At 35.5% G+C, this 24,715-nt stretch overlaps 1 protein-coding gene across 4 annotated transcripts in view; it reads right to left on the bottom strand.

Annotated features, from left to right (window-relative positions):
• The window catches only part of COL11A1 (collagen type XI alpha 1 chain), a 162,310-nt gene that overhangs the window by 7,823 nt on the left and 129,772 nt on the right, over positions 1-24,715 (bottom strand). For all 4 annotated transcript variants that reach the window (XM_059822273.1, XM_059822276.1, XM_059822272.1 and 1 more), the window contains 12 exons: positions 24,438-24,491; positions 24,298-24,351; positions 16,620-16,673; positions 16,025-16,132; positions 15,782-15,835; positions 15,435-15,488; positions 14,175-14,228; positions 6,191-6,244; positions 5,656-5,763; positions 5,517-5,570; positions 804-857; positions 200-307 (listed from right to left, as the gene is read on the bottom strand). In XM_059822273.1, the coding sequence (XP_059678256.1) occupies positions 200-307; positions 804-857; positions 5,517-5,570; positions 5,656-5,763; positions 6,191-6,244; positions 14,175-14,228; positions 15,435-15,488; positions 15,782-15,835; positions 16,025-16,132; positions 16,620-16,673; positions 24,298-24,351; positions 24,438-24,491 (810 nt within the window). The remainder of the gene's footprint in view (positions 1-199; positions 308-803; positions 858-5,516; positions 5,571-5,655; positions 5,764-6,190; positions 6,245-14,174; positions 14,229-15,434; positions 15,489-15,781; positions 15,836-16,024; positions 16,133-16,619; positions 16,674-24,297; positions 24,352-24,437; positions 24,492-24,715) is intronic.

Genomic DNA, 24,715 nt, shown 5'->3' with positions numbered 1-24,715 from the left:
TCTGAAACACGCTATGATCTCATTTTAAGCTGTTTAACTTCACTGTGTTTGTACAATGCCTAGGAAAGTTTTAACCTCTAGCAGGAGGCTCTGGGTGTTAAATGTTTATAGCAGCTTTATGTCTCTCGAAAGAAAGACTGGAATATGTACTCTTTGCTTGCACAGAACTTGAATGAAAACACAAGTATGTTTTACTCACTGCATCACCCTTGGCTCCAGGAGATCCCTGTGGGCCAGGAAGACCCCTATCACCCTTTTCACCCTGTTCTCCTGGAGGTCCAATCAGGCCAATCAAACCAGGATGTCCCTAAACAAGATAGAAGAAAATATAGTTTTTCTCTGATACACAAGTAATCAATAAATTGTTGGGACTCCATCAGAAAATGCTATCCCAGATGTCTCGATCCATTATTTCAAAAGAAAGTATTATAGCTGTTAAATATTTACATTTTGTTGTTTTAAAATAAAAATCTCAAATACTTTTTATTTCGACTTACTTTGTTTTTGTAAAACCAACAGTTCTTTTTACATCAATGTCTTTGGGATTTTCATTGCAAGGAAGAATCACATGATCAACATATTACTACACAGGCAATAATCTTTTTCTTTCTATGTATCTCCAGGATATCAGATGTGGCTTAAAACTTCACGATTACTATTAACACTATGGGAAGTTGATTGGTAGACGTGGTACGTTGTCTTGCTTTCTGACACAAAAACGCTAGTGTTTCTTTCTGCTAATTTTATGCAGACTTTTAGACTGGATCAAAATTACAAAGGCACAAACAATGAATGAAGTATACCTTCTCTCCTTTGGAACCTGGGTCTCCTTTCAGGCCAGGCAAGCCAGGTGGACCCTAAATAAATGAAGGGAAGTTACGTTAAAATAAGTTTTAACATACTGCACAGATCATGTTTTCTTGAAATATTATTAAAGGCCGTGTAAGTCAAAGTACAGAGTCATTCAGTGTTTGATGGTTGTGATAGATGGCATGTGATTTAGGGCCCAAGATAAGGTTGAAATGTATGTTTAAAAAGGCATAAGGATGCTACTGTAGCATTTAAATTACTTTATAATTAGAGATCTATAAAGGATTGTATGATCAGAAATCTATGAAGCAGAGGGTCAACTAAATTCTGAAAGCATCCAGTGAAGCAAGTGTTATTTAAAAAAATATTCAAATAGTTTTTTGTTTATTAGCCTAATTTTGCTTGTGGTTACATTACATGCTTTCAATTACTATTTCCACCTTAATTGCTGTACCTTACTTTAGTTGCTTATTTTAGCCCTTTCTTTCATAAGACAGTGGAAAGTATCCTCTTAATTTGTTTTCTCCCAGTTTACTACAGCTCAGTAAGATTTTTGCAGAATATAAATCAGGTTGCTTATAATAACTGCTCCTCAATATTGTTTTGTTGGAGAACTACCTCATATTTTGTTTCAGCATTTGGGCTGTTGTCTTGGGATTATGGTTTCCTTGACTTGCCACCTGAAATTCCTGTATGACCATGAATAATGCATTTAAATCTAAATATTCAACTCTTTTCTACTCAACATTGCAAGCTTACTTAATATGATCTAGGTGTGCTAGCTCCACTGACATGTACAAGCTTATGGTCTTTTGTCACTTTTATAAACGTGATTAGTTACACAAATTACTTAGGTTTTACAATACTAGTCTGGGCAATCCTAAATGCTTTTAGTAACTGCCTTATTCTCTTTGGGCCTCCACGTCTCATTTTTTTTGGATAGGGATAATACCCCTACCTTACAGAGATGTTAAACTGATACCTTTTTAGGTACTTGCATGGTTCACATCATATAAGCAGCTTACAATTTTTAATTTGTATTTACAAGCCATCCTTTCTGCAGCACAGTAAAGACATATTACTTTATGACACTGAGTAAGAAATGCTGTTTATTCTAAGTTTAATTTGCAGTTGTCTCTAAACATTACTCCATGCAGCTAGATTTCTGTAAACAGAAATATGCTGGGGCAGGAGACAGAGCCTGTGAACAACTAACATAGGGTCAATGGATCCATTCTACAAGCCTTTCCATATTTTTGGGGTGGGTGTGGGGAGGGGACAACACAAAACATTCATTTTTATCAGGTGGTTCCAATGTAAGCTGATGCTTAGAGAATCTATTGGAAAACTCCATTGCAGTCTTGCTACCTGGGAAACTACTGCGAAGGATAAACACATTCACATGGATAGGTCTTACTTTCTGCACATCCCTTGCAAAAACCACTGAATAATCTTGTTATAACTTGACACAAGGTTCTTTTCCCCTGACAGTGCTTTTTTTATCTTTACTGGGGTCATAAGAGCAATCCATTAAAGATACTATTTTACCAATAGTCAAAAATATAGCAGGATAGATGGCACAGAAAAAGATTATATATGAAGCTTGTTTAAATCTCCTTGGTTTGTTTCTTCTCCAGCTTTTTTTTTTTTTTTTAATTAATTTAATCCTTATTTATAATTTCAGAAGAATTTTGAGGGATTTGAGAAATCTTCTGAGGTTCATAAGAATGGCCATGCTGGTTTTGTATAATTTGTACAGAATGAGGTGAAAAATTCAGGCCATGCAGTGTATATGCAAGCACAGAAAAGGCATTCATTTCTCAGAGGCTATTAATGTCACACTGAACATGTACACGTTAGGCGTAGAGCTGCTAGACTATGTATCTCATCACTACTAGTCTCCTGCTGGCAGTGGACATCTGTGAAGTTATGATATGGATAGCAGTAATAGGTGACCCTTTCAACCTGGCACAGATTCAAAAGTGCCATAACACTTCATGTTCAAAATATTATTCTGTGCGTATCCTTTCCATCTCTACTTCAGGATATCATTAGATACAAAAGCCTAGGCAAATACATAATTCATGAATGAAAAGTGAAATTTTTAAGCTTTTGGAATACAGAATTAGACATTTTCACCTGCAGTGTGTTGTGCTCTACTGCAAATCTGCTTTCATATTCTTCTCCTGATAGCAAGCTACTGCGGAGGGAGGGGAAGGAGGGAGACCTAACCTCAGCAACTTTATATAAAAAACTTTACTGTCTTAAAATCCAAAATAAAGTTTAAGTTGCAGCAATGCATCTAAAAAAAGTTCTTGGGGAGCTGACAGGAAGCCTGTGCATTTGGGAGTATATAGTTCATTAATACACTCAGCTTCAGATTTGAATTGGAAATTTAAGCTCCCAAATATTGGAAGAGAGCTCTTTTGATGATTTATTTGGAGACTTCTGGTGACTGACATGTGGGAAAGGGATGCTCATTATTGCTGAATAATTGTTCATTGGCTTTTAGATTTCAACACAGAATTATAACTGAGGAGATCAGCTTTCAGTTCCCTGATTTGTCCCCCGTGCATTTTATTTGTAAATTGAGCACATAATTTAATAACTATGGTGGTGGTCCCATCATAAACTCTTTGGAGAGAGGAGATTTTTATTATGGGCTTAGCACAAGGGACTCCGTTTCCTTGCAGCTTCTCATTCATTGTTCCTGATATCTGACTTACAAGCAGTATGTTATCCATGAGACTTTAGACAAAATTACAATGTTAAAAAGAAGGACAACAAAGAGCTATAGTGTAAGGTTTTCTCAGCATGTTATTTGCTCATTATTGTTTTCTAAGGGCCAGAGAAAAATGAAATTATATGTAGGTGCCATTGTAATATCATCTATAATTATATACACAGAAGTGATCGATAAGATACACCTATGCACCAGATCACTATTCACTGGAAAAGAAAAAAGAAGCTTTCTAGTGTGTGGAGCGTAAACTTTTATGTTCTGAAACTCTTTGCTTATAGGTTAGAAGTTGCGTGTTTGGAACATTTTTGGAAATGTAAATAGTTACCCAAATACTTTCACCCATGAAAGTATTTCAGTCAATGAAAGAAAAGGCAATTGCTCATGTTCACACATGCACAGGAACATGAAAGATTGGTTTAGGGTAAAAGTCTTAATTTATGCAGCATTTCAGTTTAAATTCCCCATTTTTTCCACTTTCATTTTTATATACTGGAAAAGTCTGATATGGAATTTTTATAGCTGATGTTCAGACCCTGAGTTCTCACTGGGGAGGCAGGAATGCTCTTTGGAAAGATTTTGAGTTCATGTGTATAGCTTAAGCACAAAAACTTTCAGTATTAAGGCTACCCAAAGACCTGTATCCTTTGTATCCTTTAAGTCCATATGGCAGAAGGAACAGAGGATTTCCTTCTCGCTTTCTATTCACAGCCTTCCTTTTCCCCTTGAAGAACCACATAATTTCTGAAGTAGAGAATAGCTCCTCATTGCCTTATTCTCCTAAAGTAATCTCATTGTATATGTTGGCATAGTTAGTCTTCTGGCCAAAATAACAGAGTGGATTTTACTTAGAATGTGATAACACTGCTTGCAAACTGTAAAATGCCTTGAGAGTGTAACACGTGTTTATTTTTTTCCACCAAACTATAACAGTCCATGTTTTGTTTTGAAGCTTTTTATTGCCAGTGTGTCACTCAGCTGTGATAACAGAGGTGAACTCTACTTCAGTGAGTTTGGAGAGCAAGGGATATGAGATCTTTCTGCTAAATTGGATCACCTTTGCTTGACATCTGAAGAATTAACCTGCTGGCCATATAGTTTAGATTTGAATTTCTACACATAATGCTGAATACGAACACCAGTATTGTGCAATTTGTGCTCACAGTCTTGTTTTTTCAGCTTGTTAGAAAAAATGCACTAAAATAGCAAGTGTAAATAGAAGCAATGCAATAATTTGATAATATGTCCTCTATAAGCTTCCCTTGCTTTAATCATATTATTAACACAGAGCAGAACTGTGGTATGCCCTAGATGCCCTAGAAACTGGGAGCTTGGTTCATTCAGATCATTTTAAACACTTTGGTCATGTATTATTTTTCCTGGGTCTGCCACAATGAAAAACAGACATGATGCTGCCGTTCATTTTTATAAAACTAGCATGTTCTCTTCTTTGGTAGAAGTCCCTTTTTGGCCCTACTTCTGATTTATTTTTTTCTTTCTCTAAGGAATAGATATGATCTAAACTTCTACCCTATGAATAACGTTTTCCTAAAATAGCAGTTATTAAAATCAATGGATGTACAAAATTTACCACTGTTAAGGAAACAAAATTATTTAAGGTACTAAACTTTGCTGATGTGGGGACGAAAGTGGATTTTTTGATTGTAAGCTTCATTCATTTTATTTTTATTTTTAATTCTATTCAGGGGATTTCAGAATTTACTTTTACACTGCCTTATTCCACTTTTTACCTGGTATAAGTCAGCGGCATTCAGCACAGCTGCCTAGTAAAGTAAAGCGGTAAAATGAAGGCAGTCATGTATCAGATTTTACCAGCACAGAAAAATAGTGACTTTGTGCTAAGAACTGACTTGTACATTCATTTTTCTGTAAGTGCACAGACATGTTAATGGTATATTTTAAAGGGTGCTTTTTCTGTGTTGGCACTGAGAGGAAGGGTACTCACCAGAGGCCCAGGAGGGCCATCCTGACCTGGCGCTCCAGGTAGACCTTGTTCTCCCTAGAAAAAACATAAAATTTGCTTTACCAGAGGTTACATAAGAAATGCAACATTTAAAATATTATTATATGCCCCACTTACTTACCACAGGGCCAGGAATGCCCCGGAGACCCTCTGGGCCAGGTTTTCCTGCAGGTCCCTGTGGACCAACTGGACCTGTTTTTCCAGGAGCCCCTTCTGCACCAGGTTCCCCCTAGAAAGAACATAAGCAACAGGTCAGAGAGGAAGAGCTGACTAAGCTTGGCACTGTATAGATATACAAGCTGCAAAGTGAGAGCAAAGTTTCCTCACTCCATTTTTTAAAAGCTATTCTAAAACAGCGTTCTGCACAGGACGGTTTTCTGAACAAAATTTTGATAGCGTCATATAAAGATGTAGTGCCAGCAAAGCATGCTCATCTTGCTTTTCTGCAGGGGTGAGCTAAGTTGGGCCTGCACTGGTGAGAGTTCACCATGTACTCCATTATGTATTGCTACTAATTCTGGGTCTTAATTTGGATTTTACAGTTTACCTATTATTACTTTGATAAGTTTCACACTCAGTGCATGATAAGCAATTTACTTTTCATTTATATATAGTTTACATTTCCATGCTCCTGAAAAAAATCTTGAGTGTATTACCTTTGCACCTTTTTCACCTTGTCTGCCTTCAGCACCAGTTGCTCCAGGAGGTCCCTGTAAAAGATGGAGACTGAGCTCATAATCTCAGTTTTCTAAAATATTACCAGTAAAAAAAATCAGAGTGCGTTTTCCACTGTATTAATAAGTAGTAAATGATAACAAAAGAACATTAAATTTCTTTCTTGACATTTTATTCACAGGATAAAAATCCCAATCTGTCATATCAGCTCTTCTTCCCTTTATAACATTTTCTGGGATTTTAGAATATCTGAAGGAATATATATCACCTAACACCTCTGATATGATGAAGTTAAAAACAAATAAATAGCTTGGAAAAAATCAAAACAGGATATAAAAGTAAAAGGAGAACAAACTAATTTACATATACAATAACAGTTTTAAACTTGCTTTGCATTGGCTTCTATCTATTCACTGTAGTTTATCCACTAATTCCGAAAGGGCCTGTCATTCTACAGTGCACAGAATGGCATATACTTCTTTATTCTCTAAGTCAGGGATGGGCTCAGTAAGTCTTTTGATTACATTTGGACAGCCAAAAATCAATACATGCCTTAATATTATCCAGTAAATAGGAAAGAAAAAAAAAAATAACGACTAGAGGTTGTAAAGTATGAAATAAAGGCACTGACTACAAATAGCTCTTAGCATCAGGTTTTCTGCTATTGCTCTACAAAAGCTCTGTTTGACTAACAAGATAGAACTTGGTACTGCAGGAGGATGTGGAGACGGGATAAGGTTTGGGTGAAGGCCACAATACAGGAGTCACAGTCGTCTGGCAGCACTGTGACTACCTATTGCTGATGTCACCCATCTTTCATTTTCTTAAGGTTTCAGTGAAAAATAAAAAGACATTTTTCTCCTCCAAAACATCAGGGGCTGATTTTCAGGTCAGGGAATTAATATTCATAGCTTCAGTTATGAACAGAAGCAGTATCTAGAATCTAATGTACTCTTTGAAAATGGTTCTCTCATATATAGTTTAGAAAAGAGGCACTCAAGATAATGGACCGATTGTTTTCCTGCAAGGTTAATTTTTAGCCTGAGAAATGTCTTTATTACAAGTAGCTAGTTCTTGCCAACCAATGAGCAGCTTAAAACAAAAGGAAAGAAAAGTGACTGTGATCAAATACAAGGTGATTTTCTGAATCTATAAAACTTACTCCCTAAGACTCATCTGTTCATTAATGCAACAAGCATTTTGTTATGTAGAAATTAAAAAAAAATGTTCTAAGGACCAGCAACAAGAAAAATTCAATCACTCCCATTTATTTACTGTTTTTTACTTCATAACAATAGACAAAAAAATGCAGGCCCCGAAAAGTAAAGCACTAAAACACATTCTTAATTTTACAGACAAGGACTGTTCTTCCAGTCAAGCGTCTACCTGTATGCTTTGTGAGCTCAGGGCTTTAGACCAGAGTATGACCTAATAGTAATTTTTTATACTAGAGCTGAATTTAGCCCACACTTTTTATAGCCTGATATATTTCACCATCCACTACTAGTGGGGCACATACCTTGAGCAACTCCACTAGTTTTAATTTAATTCCTGGAAATTTACATTCATTTTATAACTATTTACATAGGAGTATATTAATATAATTCATTTGCTTCTGAAATTAAGTTTTCTCCAGGGTGGAACTGAACATCTGCAGTACGGTATGAACCTTTTGGCCAACAGAGATAGTTCAGGCTTTCCATCAAAGGTAATGCAAAATGAATTAAATTACCCACAGTGGACTTTGGTCATTTGTTGTGGGTATCAACAGGTTGTTCTCTTTGGTATTTTTAAGAGCTGTAAGTGGTAAACGACAGAGAAGCTAAAAAGCCCTGGGCAGTGTGGTCCAATTGCTGACTCTTTAAAACAGGAAGAATAATTTAAATCACTGCTGTTCCAGTAATAATCTCTGATGCATATACCCCTTTGTGTAGGTTGTAATTGGTTGGGTGGATCGCAGCGATAACAAGAAAAATGATTAACAGATATATAAATAAACTCAGGAACATTTTAGAAACAGGACTGTTTTTTCTTGCATGAATTAATTTACATGCTCATTGCCTTTATTGCTTGAAAATTCCTTCCACTCAAGTTCCCTCATGGATGATAATCTACCCTACCTCAGAAACTGGAAAGTGTTGAGTGTGGTAGTTTGTATTTGAGAAATATGGTCTCTGCATAATGTAGAAATGCAGCTGCAACATGAATTATCAGGGCCAAAACCACTGTGATCGCTAAATTACAAATACAATGAATCATGATTACTAAACAAAGGGGTTGCATTCATTATCAAACAGTGCCAATGCTGCACCAAGTGCAAAGCAGCTAAATGAACTGCTCTTTCTAACAAGCTGTGATTGCTGGCATGGCACAGATGGTGCTTCTACAAAGACTGCTAATTATTATTTATCTTACCTTCCTACACTTGAGTTGTTGGAGTGTCTGGTAAATTTTAACTGACAGAAAAGATCTCAATAACAATAATTTTAAATTAATGCATGGCTTCCCACCCTCACCACCCCAGCTACCATGGTGATTTTTATGATCATTACACTTCAAGTTTGGACATATTGCCTGATACATTTTATGCAGAACTGAGAAGACAAAAGAACTCATACAGAAACAAACCTGTCCTCAATTTTTGTTATGTGAACCCTATTGGACATTTTCGTCTGCTCTTCCATATTTCATAATTTCATTAAAATAATTTAAACTGGTTTTTATAGCTGTCTGTCATCTCACTAAAAACATGATTTCTAACACAGAAAACCATTACCACATTTCATCAGTCTGTTAAGATAGGAACCTGGCGTATTGTTAGGTGTTCTGTGCATTTTCAATCAAGAGAGAAATTCAGCTTAATTTTTAAGTGGTGTGTGCACCCTGCTGAAGCAGCAAGATGCTGTAGCCAAAATGGAATAAATCTCCTTGCTAGAAACACTTCTTTTTTTGTAAGTTATTCAACTTTGTATATAAAGGCAACTAAGCAAATAAACTTTTGCTTCTCAAAATTTAGAGGCTGTCTTTGTTGCAGTATTGACATCTTTTTTTTTAATTGAAAGCAGACAGTATGCCCTCCAGTTTAGAACAAAAATGTATCTTAGTCTTGCACTTTAAATTCTGATGTTTTTAGACTGATACATAGAGCCTTATGTGTATGTGGCCTAGACATCTAATTGACTCTAATAAAGAAAACAGCCAAATAGCAGAAAACACAGCTGAAGGGCCTAGCACACTGAAAGGTTGAGAGGAACATAAGCAAGAAGTACTATCTGTTGATTTTTATTGATTGTATATGTTACTTGTTTTAAGAATTAGCATTGTTTGATGGTGTGTTTTCCTCATGCTATTTTTAACATTTGTCAGATATAAATCAATTAATTCAAACTAGAGATATTACCCAGTACTTTATGGCAAAACAAACAAACAAAGAGTCCCAAAAGTATGCGCAAATAATTATGTTTCAGAAAAAAAATTGTAACAACATAACTGTAGAACAATTCAGTCTTTGTATCTACATTCCTATATAAGCTTGCATTGGATCAGGAGGCCTTTTGAGATGTTACACTTCTTACTGATCACAACTCGCTTGTCTCCTACATTGGAAGGACAAGCTGGAAAACAATACACCTCTTCAGAAACACAATCTTCACACATTATGCTGTTGGTCAATGCTGATCCTATTATGAGCAACAGGAAAGCTGTACAGCTGAGAACTCTCACAGACAAGCCCATAGCAATTTGTGAACTCCTGGGTTGTCTTAGATTGCTCCATCAATAAAGTTAACTTTATAATGCAGTTTTTGTCTTCAGAACATTTAAGAACACTTCAGAAGCCACATCCTTCTGTGAGGTTGGCATGTTTCATACTTTTTTTGCAGATAGAGAAATTCAGACGGCAATATTACAAGTGTTTAACATGCATATAATGGGAAAAGGATTAGAAAAGGGGTTCCTAGTCCCAAAGTTGTACTAGACTATTTGTTCAGCTTAGAATGTAATATACATGCATGTAATGCCTCAAGTTTTGTAGAGAATCTAGGCTGATTTCCATCAGTGGAGAACTTTTCAAGGGATTTGATGATGGAAAGCCCACAATGAGAGGAAGATGTCCTGATGAAAAGCAGCCATTCTCAAATCAGACAGAACTGGTAAAGCTAGAGTTGGGTCCTGGATAGCTAAGAAGTCAAGTCAGCAATCTGCTGTGGGTTATCTCTACCAAAAAGCCTATTGTGCTGAATATTTTTATAAATGTAAAGTAAATATGATAGCTGATGAAGTAGTAGCCATTGTGTCTAGCCTTTGAGGTCTTGATTTGGCAAGATGCTTAAATGGGCACTGAAATCTGCAAACTGAAACAAATAGCAAGCTTGTATGCTATGTTGAATCAGGAATACTAGGAAAGTTGATCAAATTTTCAAGTGGCTATGACAGATTTCTTTACATAGCATAAGTTTAAAAGTTCTTTCTTTTGTATCATAAGGCTTTGATGGATTAACATAAAAATATAATTTCTGGAAACACTATATTGAACTGCTGCTGAGCAGTCTTCAGAAAGATGACAAAACTGTTAGCATTGGCCAGCGAGAATGCTAAATTTAGCACTAAAATACTGTAGTTTAGTTGCTCAGGTTTTTCCATCTATATTTACGAAAGAACATACCTATGTAAAATATGTATTACACAATTGATAACTTCATTTTCTCTTTGACTTCAATAACAATTATGACATGCTTTTACTTCTACACTTCTCATTCACATTCTGCGATCAGTATTCCATTAGCTGACTATTTCTGCCTAAGAAAAAGTAGCAAATGATTCTGAGTACATTTATTTTAGAACTATATCCTTTTTGGGGCTTATCAAGTATCAGAAAACTTTTTTAAATCAAGGGAAATATGTTTTCCCCAAATACTTCCAACATTTACGCCTGTATTTTTATTGTTAGTATCTTCTCTTATTCAAAGTTATAAACCAAGATAGAATTTATACAGAATAAAAACCTGTCTTGACTATCCAAGTAAAGCAAAGTGTGTATATATGTATTCTTGTATATAGGAAATATCGAGCATAGTCTTTTAAAGAGTATTTTGTCAATGAAGTAAAAGAATTACTATATTTTGAATTTGTTACAGGGCATTTTATTATTGAATTCAAAAATAGAGTTTAGTCAATACTAAACTAGTCCCTGAAAGTCTGATCCAATGAATATGTATTTTTAAAATCAGTTGGCGTTTTGGGCATTGATCCTCTCTTGCATTGAACTATAGAATCTGGCCTTCCATTTGTTAATGATAAAATCACTTCAGCTATATGTTTCACTGGATAGATTTCATAGCTCTAATTTTCTAAACAGTATGTCAACAAATCCGTGCTAGATTTGCACACACGATTACTATGATTACTTGCACCATAATTACATAGATGTATAAAGCCTTCTGAGCATGTATTTATCTGATTTGGCACATGTGCAGATCATTTCAGAAGTCAGGACCTGTAAAATATTAATTATGATTTAATGAAAATTGAAAAAAATGAAGAATATATGTAATCACTGAGGGCCTTTATCAATGACAATGTCACAAGGTTTGCCCTTTGCAGATTATGTTTTTGGCCTATAAATATGTATATTTTATCTAGTCATTCAACGGAATATAGGACTTTGTTCTGGAGATACTTTCAGTTTTATAAGGGAGTGACCAGTGTATCTGTGGTATTAGGACTTCCTGAAGGGCAGTGGAGGAAATATTTTTGGAAAAGTAATTGTTTGGTCTGAAAAGTAGTATTAATATTAATTAGGGCACACATTTTGTGGATGCTCTAATGATCCATTTTTGTTTCATCCATAAATTTAACCTTTTGATTTAGACTTGAGGTAAGTGGTCATTAGCATGCTAGTCAATTTTGCCTCTTCAGAGTAGGAATCTGGAACAGGTTTATTGTTCTGACATGTACTTCCTAAGTGGTATTTCTTAAAAGAAGTTCACCATACTGCTTATCGACAAGACCTTTGCTCAGTCTGCAAGGCTCTGGTACTTACTGTCAAAGCCTTTAGAGCACGACAGTAAAACAGTTTTGGTATTTGCTTATCTCACCAACTAATAGTAATCCTATTACTGTTACCCATCAATAACTAGGAAAAATAGTTTATTCTTGGCCTTCACTTGATAGTTGAATGTCGCTGTAAGTATGTATCTGTAGCTGAAGGCTCTTAGATACAATAGGAAAACTCTATTTATGTCCATGTCTTTCACTAGAATTTGCTTCCCAGGGAAAGCTGGGGGAACCTCTTTCTAACTAGCAGTACTAGACACAGATTGCTCAGAACTCTGAAACCTGGTAATAAACATAACGTCATAAGACCGGGCAGTGAAATTGAGTTCAGGTCAGTTCCAAAATACAGGGGAAGAGGGGAATTAAATTGAATAACAGAATAAATAAGGAGACTGTACAGCTGAGGATTTCAAGGGGCTAGATTTAAAAGTATGAAACCTGAGCTCTGCTAGCTTGTCGTTTCAGAGACAGAAAACCAAAAATGGGGTGGAATGTTGCTTATTAGTAGTATAGCCAGAGCTGAACCTCCATAGACAGCAGCATTACTACTGAAATAGTATGCCCTTCTTAATCTGGATGAAAGGACACTTTTTAGGGCTTTTTGTTGAAATTGATTCTACCATAAAAATGCTCTTAGTTAGTTTTCATCAGTTGTATGTTCATTCTGCCAGCAAAGTATGAAGCTTTCAATCCTTCAGGGTTTCTCTCTGGTACAATACCAACACACTACAGACTCTACAAGCTTGAAACATTTGGGTACTCAAGTAATGTAGAATCTTATTCTACAAAATGTTTTCTTCAGAATTCAGGAATGGGATTACTTGGCAATATTTAGCCATACATTTTCCCTAAATTGAAAATGTGTCAAACCACAGGTGATGTGATATTTGTGTTTCTAAAGAGTTTTTTGTCTAGGTACAATCAGATGCAATACATCCAATCTGTTAGGAATGAGATACTGCCTTTCTGTATAATAAAGTAGGAAGTTCTAATCTGATGTTGAACAAACATACTAATTGCTGATATTCAATCGAGCTGTATTTCAGTTCTAGTGATAAGGTTGCTAATGCTACAATAATAATTTACTGTATTATAAATGTTTTGCAAGTTGGTGGAGCAAATAGATTATTGTGTAAAATAGATGAAACTAATTAGCCATGTCAGTTCACTCAAGCCTATTAAATAGAGCAATTTAACACATTTTGTTAAATAGCTCTCAGCTTACATGCCCCCTCCCTTGTTTTTTAAAGTGTAAAGCTGCATCTAATTGCTCTCTGAAGCAGACATAAAGGTTGATGCATCTACTACAGCTCTGTAAGTGTAACATTATTTACGGGTTTTGATTAGCTATATTTGTAAAGCCTGTGAAGCTTCAAAGACTTTAGAAATAATGGAATGGCTTCATAAGTTACAGAAATGTCTGCTTGTTAATTTTGTATGCAGCAGGGATGACACGGGTTTGCGCAAAAGCTGCATTTAAATTATTTTATTTCAGAGGCTAAAGACACCAAAGCAGACACATTCTTCTTGCTCCCTGCCAGCAGTCATGTGCCTAAGGACGTTGTCTTGTATTACTCTCATAATCACTCACTCATATTAGCAGACTAATCCAGCAGACACCGAATTCTTACCCTAGCAGTCACTGAATTCACTTAAGTGAAAAGAAAAATCACATTTATAGGTAAGGAATACATTCTTCCCTATGTATTTTTGTTCCCATGTTCCATGTAACCCATATTAAAGGGTTTTCTCTGCTGTTTCTATTTTTTCCATTTCTCCCATTACATTACTTAAAAGAAACTTAAAACATCATATATGAGTGTCACAAGAAGGAAAACAAGTAGCTGAAATTCTCTAGAACATAGTGTCTCAGAAAGAGAAATGCACAAGAGAAAACAAGAAATTACTTACTCTTTTTCCAGGTGGACCTGGTGGGCCAGCTTCACCTGAAGGACCTGGTGGACCCTGTAAGGGAAAATGATAAGCCTAGTGGTAACAAAGGATAAAGTTATCTTTATTAAATGCAACAAACATCTGCAATATGTTGGCCCCTTTCAATAGACAGAAAGTAAGTACCATAAATACACACAGAAAAGTGTACCTGCTTATTTAACAAATCCTTTCTTAGGGTGGTCTTTTGAAATTTTTAACAGCTTCTGTTACTGTACAAAATGCAATAATTCTTTTTTTCTCTTCCTGTTTGCAACAAAACATCTCAGACCAGAAAGTGGCTGCACAGAAGTAACATATGGTCTTAGACTACTGCCTAACTCCATTAAGAAGTTTCTTGCTTTCTCAGGTGCTGAAGTTGTTACTTTTGCTAAATTTTTTCACTTACATCTGTTAGCTGCCCACTGGGTGGCTTTCTCTTGAAAAATCTTTTGTGCTCTGATAGCCGTTTGGCTACTCCATCTTGGTAAGCTGTTGATACTCTTAAATATTTCAGGGTTGCTGAACAGTTTGATAAGCTTTTCTTCAGGAACACAACACTCTAAAAGTACTTACTGTTAAGTAAGATGTACAGATACTAATTTCCTGAAGTTTGCGGGTAAACCCCAGTTTGTAACTTACTTCCAACTGTTGTTCAATGTACTAGCATTTTTCATTTTCAAACTATACTGTGTAGGATAATTCCCTGATAATCAGAACTTCCAGAGCTAGAAAGAAACTTTCCAAAATGGAAACCCTATCTTTTTGCAATAAAAAAAATTAATGATGTTTTAATAGGGGAATTACAGAAATTTAAGAACTTTGATGCTTAATGTGGATATTGCTCAGATACTTCTTAACTTTCTTAAAGCAGAAACATCAAGGTTTTGCTTCATTTCATCAAGTCAGCTAATGAAGATTATTTGGTTGCAGCATTCCTTTCTTATTCTCAGAGTTGCTCTACTTTTAGTGCTCCTCAGCAGCTCCAGCACAAATCCTTAACACATAATTTGTTTCTGCTTCGAAAAGGAATTGAACTCTTCCTTCTGATTGTGACTATAATATGGGCAGTTTTATCTCTACAAGGAAATAAATAGGTATTTTTCAGTATAATAGAAAAAGTATCCATTTAGAAAATATTTTTAAGATTATGAATGTATAGAAACCACTAATTCAGCAAAAGATACTTTCTTAGCATAGGAGAGACCATACAGCTGAAATAAAATGACAGAAACAACTCACAGGTTGACCAGGATCACCGTCTTCACCCTTCTCTCCGCCAACACCATCTTGACCCTACAGAATTCACAGGAAAATAAACAAAATACAAAATTCAGCTAAATTAAGTAACTTAGCTTCATATATGAATATAAGAGCACTATTTTTCTACAGAGCATTTTCCTAAGGCCACTAGTTTTCAAAACTTCTTAAAGATTTCTAAACCTTTTTTAAGCCTTAGGAAATATGTGAACAGAAAAGCAACAGATCTTATAGGCAAGACCTCATCCCCAGGCAAGGAAGAGGCAGGGTTAACTATAATTTAGTGCAAACCAAGACTAGGACCTAAACCTGCTTTTAAGTATACTTACAGCTGGACCAGGTTCCCCAGGGGGACCAGGATCTCCAGGAAAACCAACTGGGCCCTAGATAAATCAGGAAAAAAACCCAAGGAATGTGTTATCCATTGACAAGCAGGTAGCAATCATCACAAATATTTTATGAAGCATAAAGTGAATTTAGTTCAATATAGAAAATTATATACAGTTCTATATGTAGCACAATTTCAGTAGTGCTTCACAGTGCTTTGTGTTAAAATTATTAAGCTCACTTACTGGGTTACCCTTAGGCCCATCATCACCCGGAGGTCCTTTAGCACCTGGTGGTCCAGCAGCTCCAGGTGGACCAGCTTCACCTTTTTCTCCCCTTTCACCTTTTGGACCCTGTAGAAAACATATGAACACAAAAATGTCATCTGGAAATTGAATGGCTAAAAAAAAATTACAATGGCAAAACTGTTTTTCAGACCTGGGCAATGTTACTCATCAATAAATGCTGGCATGTGAAAGGGAAATTAGGACCTCAGCCTCAGATTGGAAAACCTGTGAATCTCAGGTTGAGTGCCAACATCTGCATCCAGTTTGCATCAATGAACTGTCTTCAGAGACAAAAACATGCGTGTCAAAGTTAATACTTTTGGAAGAAAGAATAGGTGCTCTTAGGAAGTCTTCAGCGTTGTCCTCTAGCCATAAGATGTGGCTCTAATTATAAGGAAACAAATTGCATTTTAAAGGTATAAGTTCTTCACTGAAAATTTAAAGGAAACATACACAGGTACTCAATGATTAAATGCTTTCTAAATTAGGCACTACCAGATACCTTAGTTCACCATAATAAAGGTTAATAATAAGACAAAACCAAAATACTCACAGACGTTCCAGATTCTCCAGGAGGTCCAGGGTTACCAGCTTCTCCGGGTTCACCCTGCAAATGTGTGAGGATAAATTGTTGAGTCATTAGGGAGAATATTTGTATGAATTTACTTCTGTTATTACATATTCTTCTCATGCTTATTCATGTGAACAGCTTACAGGAACTGGCTTTTATTTGGTCTAGCTAAAGGGGGTTGAGTTACATATGGTTTTGCAGAACTGGAATCTGACATTTTAGAGAGAATATATCAAACTAAGCTTTTAGTGACCCAGGGAGACTAACCTTCCCTTTGGGCTTTGGAAGATCTTCCCCTTCATTAGCCCATATACTGGAAATTTCCTATTTGTCATCTTTTTTTCTAGTCACAGAAAAGCCAAAGAAGTATATTGACTGTGTATGTTTTTTTCTCTAGAAGATACATTTTGCCTGGAAGCAAGTTTCTACAAATAAGAGAATACTAATTGGAAATGCATGTCAATGGAGTGAAGATATTATTGCTATAGCTACTGTTAGAATAAAAAATGCATATAAAGAAAAAGATAAAATAATAGCATAACAGGTAGTAAAACTTTCACCACAGGCCACAAGGGTGTACATTATGTATTTACCGGTGATGGAAATTGTTTAGTAAAATAGATGGCTTTGAGGACACCACCATATGAAAAAAATCTGTGCAAGTCAAAGATTATACACTATTAAGTGAAAGTTTAAGTTAATTCAGTCTCTTTTTGAGCTAACACGCAGTATTGGCTCAAACACTGTCTTTGCAATTGTTCATTTTAAAGTTTATTATGACTGATTATTTTCTAGCTCAGTGGTCTGATAAATAAACGTTTATAGAAAACTACTCTGTTAGTAGAATATTTAGCTATTAGCATCACAGACACACAAGTCTGTGAAAGGATAACAGAATCTGTTTTGTGATTGTCATGGAGTGCTGAGATAAGAACTATATATTTTTATTCCAAAGGATTTCTCAATGTAACTGCTAATGGGAGGATTTTTTTCCATCACGTAGATTCTTTTTCCAAACCAAATGAACCTTGCTAATAATTATGCCTATAAACAAAAGTACTTCAGTGCTGAAAATGCATTTCACTCAGTCCCCTCTACTGAACTCAAACATAGGTTTGGAATAAATTTGTGTATCCTTCTTACCCTGTATGACCTGCATGCCTCTCTTCATTCTATGACAATTCAATTAATACAACATGCATGTCTGTCATTTCCATGTGGACAGTATAGAAGTATAAATCATAAAATATTAATTTTAAACAAATCTAACAGTGTAGGTACTGAACTTTGTTTCATAGAAGCTAATGGCAGCACAATGACCTCACTGGGTCCAGAATTTGGCCCAATGTAAATTAGCTTAGATGAATGGAAGAAGATCTGAGTACCCAACTGAATTCCAGAATAGGATAATTAACTGATTACCACAATTTTAGGAGCAATATTAAAATGTCCTTTAGAAAGGGCACTTCTAAAGCATAAATTTGTCTTTATAAACCATGGTATGTTTTATTAGACATACTTAAATTTGCAGTAATCTTCAAAGTTAATGATCCCTCTTAGTACTTAATATCCATTTGCTTCTGTGATAAAGCATTCATTATTTTTTAAAAAAAATCTAGTGGATACTTCAGGTCAATAAGCATTAAGTATGTTATCTAGGAAAATTCATAATCTTAATTTCCTTATCCTCTGCACAGGGTTTACTGAATCTGCAGCATCATTAGTATTGGGTTTTTGTCCATGCCTACTGTCAATCAAAGCAACAAAGAATGAGGTCTGGAATTAGCACACAAATTGATGTTATTCAAGTCAGTAGATATATTATAGCTAACAGAGTCCACAATATAGACCCCTGAACAGGTGTCCCCATTGCAGGACTAACTAACTGAGTGACATAAGAATGCTAATTGTGCCAAGTCTTGCCTGACAAGCACCTGTGCCAGTATAATCCCCTTCTAAGCTTCTCAGAGACTAAGTTCTTTTTCTGCCCTTCTGCCAAATGATATTTTAATTTATGATGATTCACATTTGATTTGTAATCCACTCTTTACCCTTCCCGTTGACAAACACATCTTCATTTTATTATATCATGCAACAAGAGAAAAGATGGGCTTTCTCTGACATATTGACTTATACTTGGGGACAAGGGGGGAACACTGTTCTATAGCACGCATGTTGAAATTGGCAAATGCAGGCAGCCTATATGAGCTCTGTGCATAGTCACTCCCCAATAAACAGCAGTGTGGAAGACAGCAAAATTGTAAGGGCCAGAAAATGTCAAGATGTTCCCCTTAAAGGGCATCTGTGAAAGATGAGACTAGTTAAAGTTTCATCTCACTTTAATACTTCTAGATCATTGCTCTATTAAAAAATGTGACTCTTCCCTGTATGCTGTCCTTGTTTTTTCTGACACTGATTTTTATATTCCAAATATTAGGTACTATGGAAGGTTGTATATATTTTAGACAGCTGTTAAGGGAATTAAACAATGTTTTGATAGAGAAGATTGTAGCTGATATATATTTACAGAGTGCATATTTATAGCTACTAAAAACTGTGCAATCTGTAGGTTATTCTTTGCCTGTGTCTTTCTTTGCATTTTGGTAAGGATGGTATTAATTCAGAATCCGATGCACCTTCTCCATGGGAAATACCTCATTTTCTTCTGGGAAATAGATTATATAATCTAATAATAGATTTATTACACCTCTGGAATTGTTTTCCTCTTTTGTTATCAGGTCAGATATTTTAAAAGTTAGTGTGGTCTTTCTTAGGTAAAGTCTTCCTCTGACAGAATTTCAACAAGCAAAGACAGAAATTCTAAACTACAAAGAGTTGTGTCATTTCATGGACATGTTTAATTCTGAAAACCTCCTTGGATTAAGCAAGCAGAATGATGTGTATCAGGATAAGGACAGTAGCTTAAAAGTCCCTTGTTTTCCTTATTAGGACCAGTTCTAGACAACTGTCCATACAAAGCACAGAGACAGAGAGATAGTGGATGGAAGGCTGCCACCTTTTGGTTATATCCTGGGACATGGTGATTTATTTTGTAAGAATGAGAGACAGCTTTGCAACTGACTGGGTTGTGAAAAGGATTCATTTAGACTTTTGCTCCTTTTTGCCATCCTTACAAAACAGAAAAAAAGAGAAAAACTGTGACTCTAGAAGACAATCCCTTTTCACATAGGTATGCATATGTGACTGTGTTATATATATTATGGCTCTGTGGAGAGATAAATTTAATCGAGAGAAATTACAAAGCTGTGCTATATTTTCTGGGGGGGTTTATGTTTACAAGCATGTTGGAGAGATGGAGAAGGATGAGAAGAGATCACAGTAAGTGAGTCATGTGAAGTTATTAAAAGTAATTTGTTAGGGCAGATATTCAGTTAGCATAAACTGTCATAGACACATCTTGGTTAAGTAACTTAGCAATTGTCTGCACACAGGTGTGTGGAAAAATTATATGCACACATAAAGATGTCTATGCAACCTTATCAGACATGTTTTTTAATTTAGCGCCAGAATATTCAGTTGATTTTGTCCTCTCACTTCCATCTGCAATATAAATCAATGACTGATTAAGCATGTAAACTATTGATTTCACTTATTTACTGTGTTGGACTCCTTATTAGTGTACTATTTTAAAAATTATTTTAGAATTATATAATAGGAAGGAGTATAAACCCAGATGCATGTAGTGGTTTTCTAACATCAGACTTTTTCATATAGTAAAACGTTTAAATTCTGAGAAGCTACAGAAAGAATGCTTAGGTTCTGCAGACATTCATTTTGCATTACTCATTGACTCCGCCAGTTTAACACATGCTGTGGAAGGGAGAAAGGGTGGAAGAATGGCACAATACTCCATGCAGTTATCACAGATTAGCCTAAATTAGAAAGGCAAATTTATTTTATTAGGCTTTGTGGAAGAGAAGTGTGAGGTTAATGTTACTTGTTCTCTTTCCTCACTGTGTTGTAAATTCTTAGATGTTGTAAAAGATCTAAGGCCCAGTTTTAAGAAGTCATGTGTATTTAGAATATCTGCATGTTAGGCCTTTGATATCAAGTTAGAGATAAGCGTGTGTTGGTACATTTTGTTTTTCCACTTTTTCTTAATTATAAGCACAACAAAGAGAATAATCTCTGGGTGGAAGCTGGATTTAAGTGCTTCTGGTTGAAAGTAAGTCTCAAGACTTCTAGACCGCTCCATGGAGGCTACAGGCATTAATAATGCAAGGCTACATGCACATTTGTACTGAAGATGTCTTTGAACATTTAGGCCTTTGTGTGTATAGCAGAGGAAACAACAAGTTAGTTAAAAATACATGGCGCTGTGACAAAAATTGTTTATAATTTGCCAGAAGATAAGGGGGGTTTGAAACCCCAGTATTAATGAAAAAATATCTCCTAGTCTAACCATTCAAATACGAAAGTAAGCAAATCTATTTCACTCCCCAGCAGTGACAGGGAGGATGCCAAAATGTTTTTCCACACTACAATCAGCACTGCATTGCATTATCTGTAGTATGATATGTCTTTCCTGAAAGGGATGCAGAGGCCGAAACATGCTGATGTAATAAGAAAAACATTGGGGAAAAAATATGTGGGAAGAAAAGGAAAAGAGAAAATGTGTGTTTTGTTTAAAAGCGTGAACTGTCCTCCCATTGAGGGAACTCTTCTTGACAAAACAAGTCTTTGATTTCTAAGCTTGCAGAACTCATTAAATGGAACTGAAATTAAGAAGAAATGTGTCCTAAGTAGGAGAAAAACTGGCATGTACTAAAACTTCAGAAGGAGGAGGAAAGTAATTAGAAGAAATAAAAACTTCCAAAATAATATACTTGGAAGCTTCTCTGTGTGAATGCAGAGAAAATGGGAAATAAGCAATAGGAAATAAAAACGACAACCAGTGATAAACAGTCTGAATTTCATGTTTTTGAATTAAATTTTGTGGGCTGATTATTACAAATAGGGATTCTAAATTACATAGAAGAGTCACAGGGAGAAACAAAGGAGTAAGGAGTTCAATATAAGTCAATGTTTTTACAAAATGACTGGAAGATAATTTATTCATGGAACAGTAAAAATTAAAGAAGCGATTGAAACCAATGGCAAAATTCCTATTGACTTTAATGGGCCACAATATTATAAAAGGTGGGGTTTTTTTAAAGCAGCAAATATAATGGGTGCTACCCTGGATGTAGTGTCTCATAATAAACATTTTTCTCAGTACCCCAGTGGTCACAGGAAGAATTTTTCTTCCCACAGTGCCCATTTTTTTCTGTATTCTGCTGACAAAACAGATTCTATTTTTCCAATAACTTTTTTTGCCATCTCTATCAACTCTTACATTCAGACACGTTTTTGGTACTCTCCCCAGAAAAAAAAAAAATCCTGCAGCTCTTCATGAGTCCAAGCTGTCTTTTAAGTTAGGCTGGAGGAACAACGTCACAAAAATGGGAGATTAGAGGGAATTTCTTGTTACTAATGCAGTCAAGCAGGAGGGCATCATGTTTTGTATGTCTTATGCAATTATGGGTAAAAAAGATTGAAAACACAAGAATGCCACTGCTACCAAGAGGTGTATTGATGCTCAGAGCCACATCCTAAGAAACAGGGAATGCAATGAAGCACTGTCAGCTTAAGACATGACAGTGCTAACATGAAAAAAGTATAGTATAAAGTTAATATTTTCATCTGCTTGTGCTCAGTACCCTTTGATCTCAAAAGACAAAGAAAGGAGACAAAGTAGGATGTTTCTCCATCAAGCCATATGTTATATTACATTATTCTAGTACTCTCTTCACCACATCCCAGAGCACTGGTAAGTGATTTATTTGATGGGCATGTAGAAAAAATCATGAAACATCTGAAGATTCTATTTAAAGAATAGTTTGGTCATACTGATAAGAAGTTGGTGATTCATTTTGACATGGCTCTAATATAAGTGAAGGGTTATTTAAAGAAAAGACATTTTAGTGGAAAAACATACATATAACCAAAATTTTATGGTAGATGTCAACAATATTGAAGAGCATCATAAGAAAGATCTTTTGTTATCACAGAGAAACAAGAAGCCTGTGAGATACTGTAGAATGAACTGCAGAATTTCTTTTTTTGTTATTATTATTAGTCATACAAATGATCCTGGGAAAACAATGGCAACTTCCTTATCTTGTGAAAAGAAGGACTACCTAAAAGCTCTGTGAAGCAGAGTGACGTGCTTTTGGACAGTGATCAAGAAGAGGATCATGACAAATATAAGTGATTTTGATTGACCTGGTGCTTGACTCATTGTTTGTAAATTCATAGATCTGATGGATTTGTACCGAAAGGTACAATACTGGTACACCATGTCAAAGCAAATATGTGGATAAATGAAAGGGAACAGAGGTTGACTTCTGAAGTGCTGAAGTTCAGTAATGGTGTGTGAGGAAGATGAGGGGAAGGGTACCCGTGCATTTAATTATCTGATGGGACAGGAAGGAAAAGGGAAAACTTGCTTCACATTCTGAAAAGTGAGCTTTCTGAAAAACTACCAATACTGACATTCTTAGGGATGTCTTTTCTAGAATTCATTGACATCAGTGTTTCATCAAATACATATGATATTCTGTGACAAATATTTAAATACTCAAAAGCAATCTACGTAGTTTCTCAGTAAGTTATTTATATAGTGGCCTGGAATATATTTCTATTCTGTTTCCTTCACCTTATGCTCCTTTCAAGAATCTTCTTTCCAAATCCAAAATTAAAGAAAAATTTCATATTAAATCTGTAACACTACAGCAAAATGGTTTTAGGCTTAGAGGCATGATATGGCTGAGGTCATCTAACTTGTTAAAATAAACATAAACAAGAATTTCAAGAGACCCTCTTTTGAATTTTGTGTTTGCTCAGCATTTTATAATAGTTTACACTGGTGATTCAAATAAATCACTCAAAAAAGCCATTATGTCTATCACATACAATATTTTTCCTTTAAGAAAAAGGAAGATATTATCTGACATGTTCTTTGGGTAAGATATGAAATTCAAAAAAAAACCCCATATACTGGTAGGAAATTTTCTGAATAGAGAAATGAAAATAATTTTGATGAATGAATGTCATATAGCATCAGTCTTAAGTCAGGTTTTCAACCAGCACAAATCATCCTCAAACCTTTGATTTTATTGGAACTGTATGAGGAACAGATACATATTGATGCTTCAGGTCTGCTTTACCTCACAGATATGTTTACCACTGATACATTAGATAATAGCTTATATTCTTAATGTTCCAGATAGAGGACTAAATGATATTCTAAGTGAAAAACACTTGAAGCCAATAATGTTACTCTAGGCATCAAACTATGTAGTTAAGGAAATCACCATAACCTTAATTCAATCCTTCACATGAAAACTACCTTTTCTGCTCCAAAGCTCTTTCCTCTGATTGTTAAATATTTTTGTGATGTAAAACATGAAATAAAAAGACCAACCATCGTAAGTCAGCCATTAGGTGTATAGCTAGATCACTATTAACAATTACTAGGTCAATGAAGGATATTTGGGAACTGTAGTATATCTATATAGCTCTAAAGAAGAATCAAAATGTATGTTCATATTCCTATTCCAATGTTTTCTCTATCTAGGAGTATATTATCAACACTCACCTTTTCACCAACACCTCCAACAGAGCCAATTGAGCCTGGGGGGCCTTGAGGACCCTACAATGATAAAAGTTGTTAGTTATCTCAAATATAGTGCTTATTACTGAATTACTGAGAGAAAAAAAAATTAGGTTAATTCTTACATCAGCTCCATTAGGACCCTGGGGACCTCTTGGACCTGGAGGGCCAGGTGGACCCTGTATCAAAGAGACAATTTGATATAGTTACAATCATAAACAATATGTCCAGTGGGGCTTTTTTGGCCAATGAAAGATAATATACTTAATCTGTAGAGGACTTTTAATCTTTGCAGTGCTACAGAAACAGCAGGGCCAGATTGCTGCCCATTGCATGAGTTCACAAGGTGACAGGGATCCAGCCTATGTTATACAGTACCTGAGCTGGAAATGATCTGATGCTT

The sequence above is a fragment of the Gavia stellata genome, chromosome 10, assembly GCF_030936135.1.
Source record: "Gavia stellata isolate bGavSte3 chromosome 10, bGavSte3.hap2, whole genome shotgun sequence".
Lineage (NCBI taxonomy): Eukaryota > Metazoa > Chordata > Aves > Gaviiformes > Gaviidae > Gavia > Gavia stellata.
Note: the sequence above shows the minus strand (reverse complement) of the source record. Positions and strands in the feature narration are given on the sequence as shown.